The sequence below is a fragment of the Coregonus lavaretus genome, assembly GCF_964263955.1.
Source record: "Coregonus lavaretus genome assembly, chromosome: 23".
In the NCBI taxonomy this organism is placed as follows: Eukaryota; Metazoa; Chordata; class Actinopteri; order Salmoniformes; family Salmonidae; genus Coregonus; species Coregonus lavaretus.
In genome coordinates this window covers 47,279,169-47,297,716 of record NC_140010.1, presented here as the reverse complement: position 1 = coordinate 47,297,716, position 18,548 = coordinate 47,279,169, and the positions used below count along the sequence as shown (strand labels likewise).

Sequence of the window (18,548 nt, the reverse complement as noted above, 5' to 3'; positions counted from 1 at the left end):
CCATATACTTGGTGCTACCTTACATTGTAAACTGTCATTGTCAAAACATATAGATTCAATGGTTGTAAAGATTGGGAGAGGTCAGTCCGTAATAAAGATATGCTCTGCTTTTTTGACACCACACTCCAGAAAGCAAGTCCTTCAGGCTCTAGTTTTATCTTATCTTGATTATTGTCCAGTCATATGGTCAATAAATTACAATGATATATTTTACTTTATAAGGACTGAATGCTACGTTAATGCTACCAAGCTTGCTAGGACAGAACAGATCAGATCAATTAGCACTGAGTTGTGAAGTGAGATGTGTCAAAGCCCTTGAGCCCAACATTGGCAGGAGAGTTTCACAGCCCCCCCCCCCACCCAAATGCAGAGGCCTTTGAAGCCCCCTCCATCTGTGCAGAGGTCATTACAATACAGTACTCCCTGGATTCATCTCTGTTTTGAAATGATATGCAGCCAGGACATTTCAATTGTAAATTACCTCAATAAGAAACAATATTGTTGCTTTGATCACATCAGAAGATATCCTCCTCTCAATCTCCAAAATACAACAGCCACAGGACAACTTTGTTTGGACATCGTGAAGGACCATTCGCCGAAACTGAAGAGATATAGCTAGCTAACGACCTCCTTTTCCACGTGGGAAAAAAACGGTGGGCAGAGACTTGCTAGCTGGGATTTTCTACAAGGAATCTGCCTCCCGAAAAAGTTTCTCCCAAGTGGGTGTGACACCTACTCCCGTTGCCTGCTGCACTGCAGCTTTGATTCTACCTGGCGATCTGTTCACCATCTGCCCGGCCTGTCTCTCCCTGTCTGGTACAGGTACCCCTGCCACACTCCCCCCTCTCTCCCGAGCTTTCGCTCACCTCCAGCACACACGCACTGTAGGGGCGAGTGACTCTGAACTTACAATGGCTAGTTATATTTTTTTCTTGTGCTTTATGCTATTTGCCTCATGACTCCTGTTTGCTTTGTATGAATTTGCTTGTTTTCCCAACCGTGGGACAGACTGTTTGTTCCCACACTCGGGACTCTGACTCTCTATTTGTTACACAGACTATTGGCCTCCCATCCTATTCTAACCACCTCTCGCCGGCTTTATATTCATGTTACCTGATGAAATTGCTGTACAATATGATCTTGTTGCCATCTAATGCACATTCAAATGTCTCTGCCGTGCCCTGATTGTATTACTGCTGATGATATCTGGAAATGTGCATGTACACCCTGGCCCATCTACTGTTGCTAGCCCCAATTATGACTTGTGCTCTGATATCTGCTTCACTGATTTCTAATCTCATAAAAGCCTGGGTTTTCTGCACGTTAACACTAGAAGCTTATTACCTAAAACTGATCAATTGCAAGTGTGGGTTCACAGCTCCAATCCAGATGTGTTGGTCATTACTGAGACGTGGTTAAGAAAGAGTGTTTTGAACACTGATCTTAACCTTTCTGGTTATAACCTTTTTCGGCAAGACAGATCTTCCAAAGGTCGTGGAGTGGCAATCTTTACCAAGGAACACCTTCAGTGCTCAGTTGTCTCCACCAAGTCTGTCCCCAAACAATTTGATTTGCTGGTTTTAAGCATTACGCTTCCAAATAGTTATTTGTTGACTGTTGCTGGGTGTTATCGTCCACCATCAGCACCGGCCTGTACCCTAAATGCCCTAAGCTCTCTCCAGGCCCCTTACACTAAGTCTGAATTTGTCCTGCTAGGTGACCTAAACTGGGACATGCTTAAACCACCTGACCAAGTCCTAAAGCAATGGGACTCCCTAAATCTTTCTCAGATTATTACCAATCCCAAAAGGCATGACTCCAAACACACAGAAAAGGCTACTCTCCTTGATGTTATCCTCACAAATAATCCTGATAGGTATCAGTCTGGTGTTTTCTGTAATGACCTTAGTGATCACTGTTTTACAGCCTGTGTTCGTAATTTTTTAAAATGTTTAGTCATTTAGCAGACGCTCTTATCCAGAGCGACTTACAGTTAGTGAGTGCATACATTATTTTAATTTTTTAATTATTTTAATTTTAATACTGGCCCCCCCTGGGAATCGAACCCACAACACTGGCGTTGCAAACACCATGCTCTACCAACTGGCTGCTCAGTTAAACAACCTGTCCTGATTTGCAAAACAGGTTCAGCCCCTGGTTCGACCGTGATCTGGCAGTTACTCCACCTCAAGAATTCCATTTGGTGAAAGGCTCGGCACACGCATACTCAGGCTGACTGGCTCTCGTTCAGGCAAATGAGAAATAAGTGCACTCAGACTATCCGGAAGGCCAAAGTTAGTTACTTTAAGGAGCAGTTCTCTCTCTGTGGGTCTAACCCCAAGAAGTTCTGGATAACAGTTAAAGACCTGGAGAGTAAACCCTCCTTCTCACAGCTGCCTGTGTCCCTTAATGTTGATGATATGGTTGTTACTGACAAGGAGCACATGGCTGAGCTCTTTAATCACCACTTCATTAAGTCAGGATTCCTGTTTGACTCAGCCATGCCTCGTTGCCCATCCAACATTTCCTCATCTCCCAGCCCTTCTAATGCGACTATCCCCGATGCTCCTCCCTCTTTTTCCCCTGCCCCGCTACAAAGTTTCTCCCTGCAGGTGGTCACTGAGTCCGAGGTGCTAAAGGAGCTCCTTAAACCTGACCCCCAAAAAACATCTGGGTCAGATGGTTTATACCCTTTCTTCTTTAAGGTTGCTGCCCCTATCATCGCCAAGCCTATCTCTGACCTTTTTAACCTCTCTCCTCTCTGGGGAGGTTCCCATTGCTTGGAAGGCAGCCACGGTGCATCCTTTATTTAAAGGGGGAGATCAAGCTGATCCTATCTGTTATAGGCCATTTTCTATTTTGCCCTGTTTATCAAAAGTGTTGGATAAACTGACTGGCTTTCTTGATGTTTATAGTATTCTCTCTGGTATGCCGTCTGGTTTCGGCTCAGGTTATGAATGTGTCACTGCAACTTTAAAGGTCCTAATTGATGTCACCATTGCCCTTGATTCTAAGCAATGTTGTGCTGCTATTTTTATTGACTTTGCCAAAGCTTTTGATACGGTAGACCATTCCATTCTTGTGGGCCGGCTAAGGAGTATTGGTGTTTCTCTGAGGGGTCTTTGGCCTGGTTTGCTAACTACCTCTCTCAAAGAGTGCAGTGTATAAAGTCAGAACATCTGCTGTCTCAGCCACTGCCTGTCTACAAGGGAGTACCCCAACGCTCGATCCTAGGCCCCACGCTCTTCTCAATTTACATCAACAACATAGCTCAGGCAGTAGGAAGCGCTCTCTCATCCATTTATATGCAGATGATACAGTCTTATAATCAGCTGGGCCCTCCCCGGATTTTGTGTTAAATGCTCTACAACAAAGCTTTCTCAGTGTCCATCAAGCTTTCTCTGCCCTTAACCTTGTTCTGAACACCTTCAAAACAAAGGTCATGTGGTTTGGTAAGAAGAATGCCCCTCTCCCCACCGGTGTGATTACTTCCTCTGAGGGTTTAGAGCTTGAGGTAGTCACCTCATACAAGTACTTGGGAGTATGGCTAGACGGTACACAGTCCTTCTCTCAGCACATACCAAAGCTGCAGGCTAAGGTTAAATCTAGACTTGGTTTCAGATGACCATCCTACCCATGCTAGATTATGGAGACGTAATTTATAGATCGGCAGGTAAGGGTGCTCTCTAGCGGCTAGATGTTCTTTACCATTCGATCAGATTTGCCACCAATGCTCCTTATAGGACACATCACTACACTCTATACTCCTCTGTAAACTGGTCATCTCTGTATACACGTCACAAGAACCACTGGTTGATGCTTAATTATAAAACTATCTTAGGCCTCACTCCCCCTATCTGAGATACCTACTGCAGCCCTCATCCTCCACATACAACACCTGTTCTGCCAGTCACATTCTGTTAAAGGTCCCCAAAGCACACACAACCCTGGGTCGCTCCTCTTTTCAGTTCGCTGCAGCTAGTGACTGGAACGAACTGCAAAAAACACTCAGACTGGACAGTTTTATCTCCATCTCTTCATTCAAAGAATCAATCATGGACACTCTTACTGACAGTTGTGGCTGCTTCGCGTGATGTATTGTTCTCTCTACCTTCTTGCACTTTGTGCTGTTGTCTGTGCCCAATAATGTCTGTACCATGTTTTGTGCTGCTACCATGTTGTGTTGCTACCATGCTGTGTTGTCATGTGTTGCTGCCATGCTATGTTGTTGTCTTAGTTCTCTTGTCGTGATGTGTGTTTTGTCCTATAAAAAATAAATAAAAATGTGCTATTTGGTAGGCAGTCATTGTAAATAAGAATTTGTTCTTAACTGACTTGCCTAGTTAAATAAAGGTTAAATCAATGAAAATAAAATAAAAGTGCTGCAAGGAAAGATCTAGTTAAGCTGCAGCTGGCCCAGAACAGAGCGGAACGTCTTGATCTTCACTGTAATCAGAGGGCTAATATTAATACTATGCATGCTAGTCTCTCTTGGCTAAGAGTTGAGGAAAGACTGACTGCGTCACTTCTTGTTTTCATATTAATCAATCATTTATTGGAAATCCCTGATTTTTTGCATAGTCAACTTACACACTGCACTGACACACACACTTACCCCACCAGACATGCCACCAGGGGTCTTTTCACAGTCGACAGGTCTAGAACAAATTCAAGGGAACGTTATTATACAGAGCCATGAGTGCATGGAACTCCCTTCCATCTAATATAGTGCAAGTGAACAGCAAACCTTTTTTCAAAAAACAAATAACGAAACACCTCACGGCACAACACCTCTCCCCCATGTAACCTACTTCTGTGTACAGTGGGGAAAATAAGTATTTAGTCAGCCACCAATTGTGCAAGTTCTCCCACTTAAAAAGAAGGGAGAGGCCTGTAATTTTCGTCATAGGTACACGTCAACTATGACAGACAAAATGAGAAAAAAATGTCCAGAAAATCACATTGTAGGATTTTTAATGAATTTATTTGCAAATTATGGTGGAAAATAAGTATTTGGTCAATAACGAAAGTTTCTCAATACTTTGTTATATACCCTTTGTTGGCAATGACACAGGTCAAACGTTTTCTGTAAGTCTTCACAAGGTTTTCACACACTGTTGCTGGTATTTTGGCCCATTCCTCCATGCAGATCTCCTCTAGAGCAGTGATGTTTTGGGGCTGTCGCTGGGCAACACGGACTTTCAACTCCCTCCAAAGATTTTCTATGGGGTTGAGATCTGGAGACTGGCTAGGCCACTCCAGGACCTTGAAATGCTTCTTACGAAGCCACTCCTTCGTTGCCCGGGCGGTGTGTTTGGGATCATTGTCATGCTGAAAGACCCAGCCATGTTTCATCTTCAATGCCCTTGCCGATGGAAGGAGGTTTTCACTCAAAATCTCACGATACATGGCCCCATTCATTCTTTCCTTTACACAGATCAGTCGTCCTGGTCCCTTTGCAGAAAAACAGCCCCAAAGCATGATGTTTCCACCCCCATGCTTCACAGTAGGTATGGTGTTGTTTGGATGCAACTCAGCATTCTTTGTCCTCCAAACACGACGAGTTGAGTTTTTACCAAAAAGTTATATTTTGGTTTCATCTGACCATATGACATTCTCCCAATCCTCTTCTGGATCATCCAAATGCACTCTAGCAAACTTCAGACGGGCCTGGACATGTACTGGCTTAAGCAGGGGGACACGTCTTGCACTGCATGATTTGAGTCCCTGGCGGCGTAGTGTGTTACTGATGGTAGACTTTGTTACTTTGGTCCCAGCTCTCTGCAGGTCATTCACTAGGTCCCCCCGTGTGGTTCTGGGATTTTTGCTCACCATTCTTGTGATCATTTTGACCCCACGGGGTGAGATCTTGCGTGGAGCCCCAGATCGAGGGAGATTATCAGTGGTCTTGTATGTCTTCCATTTCCTAATAATTGCTCCCACAGTTGATTTCTTCAAACCAAGCTGCTTACCTATTGCAGATTCAGTCTTCCCAGCGTGGTGCAGGTCTACAATTTTGTTTCTGGTGTCCTTTGACAGCTCTTTGGTCTTGGCCATAGTGGAGTTTGGAGTGTGACTCTTTGAGGTTGTGGACAGGTGTCTTTTATACTGAAAACAAGTTCAAACAGGTGCCATTAATACAGGTAACGAGTGGAGGACAGAGGAGCCTCTTAAAGAAGAAGTTACAGGTCTGTGAGAGCCAGAAATCTTGCTTGTTTGTAGGTGACCAAATACTTATTTTCCACCATAATTTGCAAATTAATTAATTAAAAATCCTACAATGTGATTTTTGGGAATTTTTTTTCTCAATTTGTCTGTCATAGTTGACCTGTACCTATGATGAAAATTACAGACCTCTCTCATCTTTTTAAGTGGGAGAACTTGCACAATTGGTGGCTGACTAAATACTTTTTTCCCCCACTGTATGTACTGACATGTATGTGTAACTGATATATGCACACACACACACACACACACACACACACACTACATGTTAATGTTTTAAATGTATGTCAATCGTAAAGTATTTTGTCTGTAATGTGTTTTTCGTTATATGTCGGACCCAAGTAAGAATAGCTGTCGCCATTGGCGATGCTGCGGCTAATGGGGATCCTAATAAATCAAAAATAGCTTTCACCTGGATTCACCTGGATTCACAGTCAGTCGATGACATGAAAAGAGCAGGTGTTCATAATGTTTTTTACACTCAGTGTATGTAATGGGGAATTGATACACTAATAATCAAAGGGTAAACAATTCACACAATGCATAATGAAACAATGAATGTGCACAAATTGGTGGGAGAGAGCGCATTCTGGAGTTCTGCATTTTAGCCACACTCCCCTTTTCTTGGACTGTGACATCCCCGTGGCCTCCGCAATGGATTAGTCCATTGAGACTGTGTGCCATTATTTATATATATATATATATATATATATATATATATATATATATATATATATATATATATATACATATATATATAAAAGTATTTAGTCAGCCACCAATTGTGCAAGTTCTCCCACTTAAAAAGATGAGAGAGGTCTGTAATTTTCATATATATATAGTGGGGAGAACAAGTATTTGATACCCTGCCGATTTTGCAAGTTTTCCTACTTACAAAGCACGTAGAGGTCTGTACGTTTTATCATAGGTACACGTCAACTGTGAGAGACGGAATCTAAAACAAAAATCCAGAAAATCACATTGTATGATTTTTAAGTAAACACTCTTGGCATTCTCTCAACCAGCTTCACCTGGAATGCTTTTCCAACAGGCTTGAAGGAGTTCCCACAAATGCTGAGCACTTGTTGGCTGCTTTTCCTTCACTCTGCCATCCGACTCATCCCAAACAATCTCAATTGGGTTGAGGTCAGGGGATTGTGGAGGCCAGGTCATCTGATGCACCACTCCATCACTCTCCTTCTTGGTAAAATATCCCTTACACAGCCTGGAGGTGTGTTGGGTCATTGTCCTGTTGAAAAACAAATGATAGTCCCACTATGCCCAAATCAGATGGGATGGCGTATCGCTGCAGAATGCTGTGGTAGCCATGCTGATTAATTATGTATTGAATTCTAAATAAATCACAAACAGTGTCACCAGCAAAGCACCCCCACACCATCACAGCACCTCCTCCATGCTTTACGGTGGGAGCTACACATGCGGAGATAATCCGTTCACCCACACCGCGTCTCACAAAGACACGGCAGTTGGATCCAAAAATCTCCAATTTGGACTCCAGACCAAAGGACAAATTTACACCGGTCTAATGTCCATTGCTCATGTTTCTTGGCCCAAGCAGGTCTCTTCTTCTTATTGGTGTCCTTTAGTAGTGGTTTCTTTGCAGCAATTAGACCATGAAGGCCTGATTCACGCAGTCTCCTCTCAACAGTTGATGTTGAGATGTGTGTGTTACTTGAACTCTGTGAAGCATTTATTTGGGCTGCAATTTCTGAGGCTGGTAACTCTAATGAACTTATCCTCTGGGTCTTCCATTCCTGAGGTGGTCCTCATGAGAGCCAGTTTCTTCATAGCGCTTGATGGTTTTTGCGACTGCACTTGAAGAAACGTTCAAAGTTCTTGACATTTTCCGGATTGACTGACCTTCATGTCTTAAAGTAATGATGGACTGTTATTTCTCTCTGCTTTTTTGAGCTGTTCTTGACATAATATGGACTTGGTCTTTTACCAAATTGGGCTATCTTCTGTATACCAGCCCTACCTTGTCACAACACAACTGATTGGCTCAAATGTATTAAGAAGGATAGAAATTCCACAAATTCACTTTTAACGAGGCACACCTGTTAATTAAAATGCATTCCAGGTGACTACTTCATGAAGCTAGTTGAGAGAATGCCAAGAGTGTGCAAAGCTGTCATCGAGGCAAAGGGTGGCTACTTTGAAGAATCTCAAATATAAAATATATTTGTATTTGTTCAACACTTTTATGGTTACTACATGATTCCATGTGTCATTTCATAGTTGTGATGTCTTCACTATTATTCTACAATGTAGAAAATAGTAAAAATAAAGAAAAACCCTGGAATTCGTTTTTTTTTTGGCGGATCAAATGCAAGCCTGGCAACTTAATATAATTAAAATATGCCACTTAGCAGATGCTTTTATCCAAAACGACGAATACATTTCCAGGATGTGGTCTGTGATGGTTCCTTTGGGAATTGAATCCATGACCTTGGTATTGCTAGCGCCATGCTTTACCAATTGACCCTTCGCTAAGTCCTGCCCCCTTGGTTACTGGAAGCCAAATTCCCTATTCTAATCACTGGTGAAATACCCTCACAATGATCTCAAACTGTGTTTTGAATACAACAGGCTCTGCATTTCAGGAATCACAGGAGCAAATACCGCTGGTGCACTGTTAAATTATTTAGCCAATTGAACTATTTGATTTTGGATGAAAACTCTGTTTTTGTAATGCCCTTAATGGCTTTCATGTGTTTCAAACGTGAATTTGTCTGAGGTGTCGGACTCGACCACAGTTGCTAGCCATTGGAGCGCTGTGATTAGTTGCCCAAAAATCTGGGGCGGGGCTTAGCAAAGGGTCAATTGAGCCAGGCAATCTCCAAGAACCAGAAAGAGAAAAGTGTGGATTGGTTATAAGTCCTTCACTGGCTCTGTGCATGACCCCTCAAATTCAAGTACTGTGATTAGAGCTGCCAAAGTCCCATCAAAATATCCTCTTTATCGTTTTGAGAATGAACCATCCTCTTCTGTCTCCTCCACAGCTCCAGAGCTTGAGCCATAATGTGATCTTCACCCTGGACTCTCTTCTCAAAGGGGACCTCAAAGGAGTGAAGGGGGTAAGTTGTTGCTTTTAAAAGTGTGAAGATTGTTAATCTGTATTGGATAGAATCCAGGACCTCAACCCATCCTTCCAAGTTAAGAAGAGGCTATCTCTTTACAGTGCCTTCGGGAAGTATTCAGACCCCTTGACTTTTTCCATATTTTGTTACATTACAGCCTAATTTTAAAATGGATAAAAAAATAAAAAATCCTCATCAACCTAAACACAATATCCCATAATGACAAAGCGAAAACTGGTTTTTAGAAATGCTTATTTACATAAGTATTCAGACCCTTTCCTATGAGACTCGACATTGAGCTCAGGTGCATCTTGTTTCCATTGATCATCCTTGAGATTTCATTGGAGTCCACCTGTGGTAAATTAAATTGATTGGACATGATTTGGAAAGGCACACACCTGTCTATATAAGGTCCCACAGTGCATGTCAGAGCAGAAACCAAGCCATGAGGTCGAAGGAATTGTCCGTAGAGCTCCGAGACAGGATTGTGTCGCACAGATCTAGGGAAGAGTACCAAAACATTTCTGCAGCATTGAAGGTCCCCAAGAACACAGTGGCCTCAAATCATTCTTAAATGGAAGACGTTTGGAACCACCAAGACTCTTTCTAGAGCTGGCCGCCCGGCCAAACTGAGCAATCAGGGTGAAGGGCCTTGGTCAGGGAGGTGACCAAGAACCCGATGGTCACTCTGACAGAGCTCTAGAGTTCCTCTGTGGAGATGGGAGAACCTTCCAGAAGGACAACCATCTCTGCAGCACGCCACCAATCAGGCCTTCATGGTAGAGTGGCCAGATGGAAGCAACTCCACAGTAAAAGGCACGTCAGCCTGCTTGGCGTTTGCCAAAAGGCACCTAAATACTTTCAGACCATGAGAAAAAAGAATGCCAAGCGTCACGTCTGGAGGAAACCTGGCACCATCTCTACGGTGAAGCATGGTGGTGGCAGCATCATGCTGTGGGGATGTTTTTCAGCGGCAGGGACTGGGAGACTAGTCAGGATCGAGGCAAAGATGAACAGAGCAAAGTACAAAGAGATCCTTGATGAAAACCTGCTCCAGAGCTCTCAGGACCTCAGACTGGGGTGAAGGTTCACCTTCCAACAGGACAACGACCCTAAGCACACAGCCAAGACAACGCAGGAGTGGCTTCGGGACAAGTCTCTGAATGTCCTTGAGTGGCCCAGCCAGAGTCCGCACTTAAACCTGATCGAACGTCTCTGGAGATACCTAAAAATAGCTGTGCAGCAACGCTCCCCATCCAACCTGACAGAGCTTGGTATCAAGTTTAACACCCAATCTCACCAAAATGTCCGCTCCCACATAGACTGTATGCGGGAGGTTCGAGACAACCAGTAAGTAGTGAAATACTTCCTTGTTTCCAATGTGACCAGATTTGGTTGGATTTCCAATCCATCAGTGGTATCAAACGGTCTATTAAATCCATCCCAATCAGCATCTGCTCGGTGTCCATGCTAGTCACGTCCACAGGATGGACAAGTGACACGCTTTCGAAGTTCAGTTTTAGTAGGATACGCTTGGTAAGAGGCGAGGTGTCCTGAGTGAAACCTCGAAGTTTAGTGTCGCATCGTTCTGTTTTTAACCAACGTTTCGCTGGGTCCACTGTCCTTTTGAGTTCATCCAGCAAAGTATGAGATATGAGGGAAATAGTCGAACCTGAATCTATCAGTGCATCACAGGTCAGACAGTCCTCTAAGACAGCTTTGAGGTATGGCCTGTTCGAGTCGGTATTTCTTGTCATATTCCCAACAAAGTGGAGTGGGTTGGCAGAACGGAGTGGTGAGTTATCTATGTCGATTTTTAAGACAACTTGCTGTACTTCGTGACCCAGTGGGTCCTCTATCGGAATGGGAGAGGAATCAGCTGTTGCAACGCTGCTTCCCTTGTGCGTCGCAACATCTATATCATGGTCTCTAGACAAAGCTTATGGGCTTGTGTCTAGATCGAGCGGGCCCTGGACTGGGATTTAAGTGAGGGCGGGGTTAAGGTGAACGTTTCCGACCTCGCAAATGATTTTAATTTCGGGGGACCCATTCTCCGGCAATTTCGCGCCTAGTCATGGTGACTTATCTTTTCCCTCTTTCTCAATTTTTTTTTCGCTGAACTACATCTCTTATCAAAGCTTCTAGAGAGCTTTGAGTTACGTTTTAGTCTTCATCGAACCCTTTGTTACTCTTGTTACGCTTGTTACCCTTGTTCGCTGACCATTTGTGAGGGATAAATGCAGGAATGTAGCGGCCAGATCGACCTCTGTGGGACCTGTTTGGTTGGGGACGTTCTTTGTAGCTATCGTTACTGCTGTAGTCATCAGTAGGGTATGTACGTGGTAGCCGCACACCTGGTGCGTCATCTTTTTCCGCTCCTGTCCCTGATGCCGCACCCTCCAACTGGAGTGATTGCACCCCCCACCCCAATCTTGAAAACCGAGGTGTCCGGGCTCTTAGCCCGGCCCGCTTTGGATGCATCAAAAGCTGTGCTTGCATGCTCTCCGAGTGCCGAGATTGGCAAACCAACGTGGGCAGTAGGGCCCAAGTAGTTAATGAAGTTGGGATACATGTTTGACAGAAACATTTGTTTGAATGGTAATAAATCTTCCATTCCTGTTTCAGTGAGCATGCCAAAGTAAGTTGAAAGAAGCCTATGATAGTAGGCTTGTGGGTGTTCATTCCGAGCTTGTTTGACAGTGTTAGCCAGTGAGCTGTTGTGTTTGCGAGTCGCAGAACCACTGAATTCTATTTTCAAAGCTGTGGCAAGTTTAGCGTAGTCGTTTTGCACGTGTTGCTGTTGTAGACGGATGAACCTTGTCACGTGTCTGTTGGACGTTCGCTTCAACAGATAAAGCCTGTCAGTATTCGTAGCGTTCAGGTAGCCATCCAAGGCATCCTCTATGTCTGCTAAGAACATCTCAGTGTCGTTTGGCTTACCTGGAACGGGGTCAAAGATGCTGAAGTTTTTGACGATTTTGTCAAAGCGTTCCGTGCCAAGTGCGCGGGGAGTGTCTGCTTCCTCCCGTGGGGAATTTATGACCAAAGGGCCAAGCGGAAGAGCCAAATTGAAATGTTGTTGGTGAAGAGGCGCCATGTTACTCTGGGCCGAATGACCAATATGAAAAGACTGAGGGACCCCTAAGAGAGGTGAAGTCTGAAAGTCTGTCGTCTACACTCCTTCATTCCCCAGGCTCTGGTTGCGAGCTTGGTTGCTCAATTGGGTAGTCACGCGGTAGCGCATGGCTGTTCTGGAGTTCCTCCAGATGGTACCTAAGGGTGGTGTTCTGCTGCATCGCAGAGTCCACTTGGGAGCTGAGGGTATTTATTTTAGACCAGTGAGTGTCGCAGTTGCTCCGTTCGGCCTTATACTTATCGGTCATGGTTTGCAGGGAGAGATCTTGAGTGTGGAGCGAGAGATTCAGTGATGAGATGTCCACCGCTTGCTTAGAGGTCAAGTTTTCCAACGTCCATACCTGGGTTCTCTCATCGTTCATTCAGTCAGCGACTTCAATGAGTTACGCTGTTTTGTCATCCAACTTGGTCAAGGTGTTCATTAACGGATCGTCTTTGGTCTGCAGCTTTTTGAATAGAACAATATTGCTTTGAGTGGTGTCATTTAAAACTGCTTGCAGGGCATCAAGTGGTCGCCCTTGTTTTTAGCTAGCTCGTCATATTAATCTAGTTTTGCGTGGATTTCGTCGTATTTCTGTTGGCTATATCGAGTTGTTCTTGTAGAAAACTGATTTGTTCGAGAGTTTGTGCTCGTTCTTCGTCATAAGTGTTTGCCAGATCTTTTAATTGATACGTTCTCAAATGCCGCTCCTCGGCTAGCAGCATCTTGTCTTTGTCAGCTTTTGTCATTAGCTTCCTGGTTCTCTCCACCTGTCCCTTCGTCTCAGTAGTTTCTTGCTCGTGCTTCTGCTGAGCACAGCGGTATTGGACCAATGCCCATCTCTGCTGGTGGGCATAGTTCAGGGCTAAACTGGAGAGTACCTTCACAAGGCCTGTGCCTGCCGGCCTATTTTGGAGGGCGTCTGTTGCGATTTCTGCAGTTTTTTCGCTTATGGCATTGTGATCTAACATTCTTAACCTCGGATTATCAAGAACTTCAAGGAGAGAGGTTCAATTGTTGTGAAGAAGGCTTCAGGGCACCCAAGAAAGTCCAGCAAGCGCCAGGACCGTCTCCGAAAGTTGATCCAGCTGCGGGATCAGGGCACCACCAGTGCAAAGCTTGCTCAGGAATGGCAGCAGACAGGTGTGAGTGCATCTGCACGCACAGTGAGGTGAAGACTTTTGGAGGATGGCCAGGTGTCAAGAAGGGCAGCAAAGAAGCCACGAAGGAAAACATCAGGGACAGACTGATATTCTGCAAAAGGTACAGGGATTGGACTGCTGAGGACTGGGGTAAAGTCATTTTCTCTGATGAATACCCTTTCCGATTGTTTCGGGCATCCGGAAAACACCTTGTCCGGAGAAGACAAGGTGTGCGCTACCATCAGTCCTGTGTCATGCCAACAGTAAAGCATCCTGAGACCCCTGCTTAGCCACTATTGACTTAAAAAGCCAAACGTAACATAATATCTGCCAATTAATTTCCAGCAATGTTGCCCCTGTCTGTTTGGAGTGCGCGTTTGTCTATCACTCTGTATGTAGCCAGTTAGCGATGCTAATGATAACGGTCCTGTGGGTAGACAGACTTTCCCCCAAAACCTCAAATTATTGTTAACTGGTAGGCTTACTTGACATAACTATATTGTCCTCCTGCCCCTTGGACTTTGTTGTTTCTCTATGAATAATTATAATATTGAGAATAAAAAAGAGAAAAAGATGCAAAACCAGGAAATATAAAACGGAGAAAACAGAATTTGGGAAAATACAAAATACAATTTTATGTGGTCTCTTAAAGTTGTTATTTGACCGGGTATAATAATATTCCATTTAGCAGACGCTTTTATCCAAAGCGACTTACAGTCATGCGTGCATACATTTTTGTGTATGGGTGGTCCCGGGGATCGAACCCACTACCTTGGCGTTACAAGCGCCGTGCTCTACCAGCTGAGCTACAGAGGACCATACTGGCAGAGTTGTTATTTGACCGGGTATATTGGCAGAGTTGTTATTTGACCGGGTATATTAGCAGAGTTGTTATTTGACCGGGTATATTGGCAGAGTTGTTATTTGACCGGGTATATTGGCAGAGTAGTTATTTGACCGGGTATATTGGCAGAGTTGTTATTTGACCGGGTATATTGGCAGAGTTGTCATTTGACCGGGTATATTGGCAGAGTTGTTATTTTACCGGGTATATTGGCAGAGTTGTTATTTGACTGGGTATATTGGCAGAGTTGTCATTTGACAGGGTATATTGGCAGAGTTGTCATTTGACCGGGTATATTGGCAGAGTTGTCATTTGACCGGGTATATTGGCAGAGTTGTCATTTGACCGGGTATATTGGCAGAGTTGTCATTTGACCGGGTATATTGGCAGAGTTGTTATTTGACCGGGTATGTTGGCAGAGTTGTTATTTGACCGGGTATATTGACAGAGTTGTTATTTGACTGGGTATATTTACACCTGTTGTGACATATTGCATTATTTTACGGCTGGTTATGACACCTACATAGTGTCAAAACCCACATTTATTCAAATTAGTTTTTTCCCTGCCAATAAGTTTGCATTCGTTTTAAAGTTTGTTTCTTAACTCCTTTGTTGTTGTTGTACTGAATTTTTTACAGTCATGAAGCATTATGACCATCCTGTGTCACTTTTCTTGGACTAAGAAACACTTTGACACTGTCAAGAAGCATTATGACATCATAATGATATAAGCCAGATAGGTCTATCACATACATGCCCTTGTATCAGTCATCAGAGGGTGTCTTGTCCTGCTCCTGAAATCTGCATTCATCCCAGTCATCATAAACAGAGCATTGGGGTAGGTGCATGTGGACATCAATGTGTGTGCCATTACAATGATCATTTAATATGGTCAAAAAAATTAAATAATATACAACATAAACATACTGTTGACACGTAGGCTATGGTGTAATGGAATGTTTTGCCTTGTGTGGTAGGTTTTGTGGGTTTTTTCACTCTTATGTAGGTGTCATAACAGCCATAAAATAACGCAATGTATGTCACAACAGGTCTATATGTGTCATGACAGTGTTCTGACCATATTCTAACAGGTTATGACAAGTTATGTCAGCTACCAAAAAGTGTTACCAAAAAAATTAGTAGGTTGCGATATGTTTCTATTTTTTTTTAAATAGCTCTAATGCTAGTAAAGGTTGAAGACCCCTATTCTATAGGTACCATTAACCACAGTTCCAAAAAAGCGGTTGTACAAAACTGTAATATCGATTTATTTGCAATGATATGATTGGATTCTTTCCTCTTCATCTTTAGGATATAAAGAAGCCGTTTGACAAGGCATGGAAGGACTATGAGGCCAAGTTGTAAGTTTGCTTTACTGTGTTTACTTATGTGCTTGTGAGTCAACTTTTTATTTTATTTGTATGTCTCATTATCAAACCATTATCGAAAGCATGACCTATTGTATTCCTGTGACTGTATTTCACTGTGATCCTTACCTTGAGTGGAATTCTGGATTTTTCCCCCAGCACCAAGATTGAGAAGGAGAAGCGGGAGCATGCTAAACAACATGGGATGATCCGGACTGAGATTACCGGAGCTGAGATTGCAGAGGAGATGGAGAAGGAGCGACGTCTCTTCCAGTTACAGATGTGCGAGGTCAGTGAGTTTGTGTGCTTGCGTGTGGATGTGATAATACAGTTGAAGTCGGAAGTTTACATACACTTAGGTTGGAGTCATTAGAACTCGTTTTTCAACCACTCCACAAATTTCTTGTTAACAAACTATAGTTTTGACAAGTCGGTCAAATCTACTTTATGCATGACACAAGTAATTTTTCCAACAATTGTTTACAGACAGATTATTTCACTTATAATTCACTGTATCACAATTCCAGTGGGTCAGAAGTTTACATACACTAAGTTGACTTTGCCTTTAAACAGCTTGGTAAATTCCAGAAAATGATGTCATGGCTTTAGAAGCTTCTGATAGGCTAATTGACATCATTTGAGTCAATTGGAGGTGTACCTGTGGATGTATTTCAAGGCCTACCTTCAAACTCAGTGCCTCTTTGCTTGACATCATGGGAAAATCAAAAGACATCAGCCAAGACCTCAGAATTTATTTTTGTAGACCTCCACAAGTCTAGTTCATCCTTGGGAGCAATTTCCAAACACCTGAAGGTACCACGTTCATCTTTACAAACAATAGTACGCTAGTATAAACACCATGGGACCACGCAGCCGTTGTACCGCTCAGGAAAGAGACATGTTCTGTCTCCTAGAGATGAACGTACTTTGATGTGAAAAGTGCAAATCAATCCCAGAACAACAGCAAAGGACCTTGTGAAGATGCTGGAGGAAACAGGTACAAAAGTACCTATATCCACAGTAAAACAAGTCCTATATCGACATAACCTGAAAGGCTGCTCAGCAAGGAAGAAGCCACTGCTCCAAAACCGCCATAAACTACGGTTTGCAACTGCACATGGGGACAAAGATCTTACTTTTTGGAAAAATGTCCTCTGGTCTGATGAAACAAAACTAGAACTGTTTGGCCATAATGACCATTGTTATGTTTGGAGGAAAAGGGGGCGGCTTGCAAGCCGAAGAACACCATCCCAACCGTAAAGCACGGGGGCTTAAGAACAACAAAGTCAAGGGATTGGAGTGGTCATCACAAAGCCCTGACCTGAATCCTATAGAAAATGTGTGGGCAGAACTGAAAAAGCATGTGCGAGCAAGGAGGCCTGCAAACCAGACTCAGTTTCACCAGCTCTGTCAGGAGGAATGGGCCAAAATTCACCCAACTTATTGTGGGAAGCTTGTGGAAGGCTACCCGAAACATTTGACCCAAGTTAAACAATTTAAAGGCAATGCTACCAAATACTAATTGAGTGTATGTAAACTTCTGACCCACTGGGAATGTGATGAAAGAAATAAAAGCTGAAAGAAATAATTCTCTCTACTATTATTCTGACATTTCACATTCTTAAAATAAAGTGGTGGTCCTAACTGACCTAAGACAGGGAATTTGTACTATGATTAAATGTCATGAATTGGGAAAAACTGAGTTTGTATTTGGCTAAGGTGTATGTAAACTTCTGACTTCAACTGTATGTGCACGCTCACACACAAATATGGACGGATGCACACATTTTTCTCATGCTTTGCTTTATCTTCTTGCTCGTCCTCCACTCTGTAAGTTGCACTGAACCAAAATATAAAAAGCAACATGTAAAGTGTTGGTCTCATGTTTCATGAGCTGAAATAAAAGATCCCAGACATTTTTCATACGCACAGAAAGCTTATTTCTCTCAAATTTTGTGCACAAATTTGTTTACATCCCTGTTATTGAGCATTTCTCCTTTGCCAAGGTAATCCATCCACCTGAGAGGTGTGGCATATCAAGAAGCCGAATAAACAGCATGATTATTACACAGGTGCACCTTGTGCTGGGAAAAATAAAAGGCCCCTTTAAAATATGCAGTTTTGTCACACAAAATGCCACAGTTGTCTCAAGTTTTGAGGGAGCGTGCAATTGGCATGCTGACATCAGGAATGTCCACCAGAGCTGTTGCCAGTGGGAAAATGCTCACCTTTGTTGGCCACTGGCACGATGGAGAAGTGTGCTCTTCACGGATGAAGCAGCCACAAGTGTCAGTAAGAGTGTCCATGATTGAGTCTTTGAATGAAGAGATAGAGATAAAACTGTCCAGTTTTAGTGTTTTTTGCAGCTCCTTCCAGTCGCTAGCTGCAGCCAACTGAAAAGAGGATCGACATGGGGATGTGTGTGCTTTGGGGACCTTTAACAGAATGTGACTGGCAGAATGGGTGTTGTATGTGGAGGAGGAGGGTTGCAGTAGGTATCTCAGATAGGGGGTTGTGGAGAACTAAGAGGGAGGGTTTTATAAATAAGCATCAACCAGTGGGTCTTGCGTCGGGTATACAGAGATGGCCAGTTTATAGAGGAGTATACAGTAAATTCTGAAAGTATTCAGATCCCTTGACTTTTTCCACATTTTGTTACAGCCTTATTCTAAAATGTATTAAATAGATTTGTTTCTTCTCAATCTACACACAATACCCCATAATGATCCTGACTAGTCTCCCAGTCCCTGCCGC

At 43.3% G+C, this 18,548-nt stretch overlaps 1 protein-coding gene across 1 annotated transcript in view; it reads left to right on the top strand.

Annotated features, from left to right (window-relative positions):
- Window positions 1-18,548, top strand: part of asap1a (ArfGAP with SH3 domain, ankyrin repeat and PH domain 1a) — a 200,410-nt gene that overhangs the window by 100,686 nt on the left and 81,176 nt on the right. The window contains exons 5-7 of the mRNA XM_084139939.1: window positions 9,249-9,323; window positions 15,739-15,788; window positions 15,954-16,083. Coding sequence (XP_083996065.1) covers window positions 9,249-9,323; window positions 15,739-15,788; window positions 15,954-16,083 — 255 coding nt within the window. The remainder of the gene's footprint in view (window positions 1-9,248; window positions 9,324-15,738; window positions 15,789-15,953; window positions 16,084-18,548) is intronic.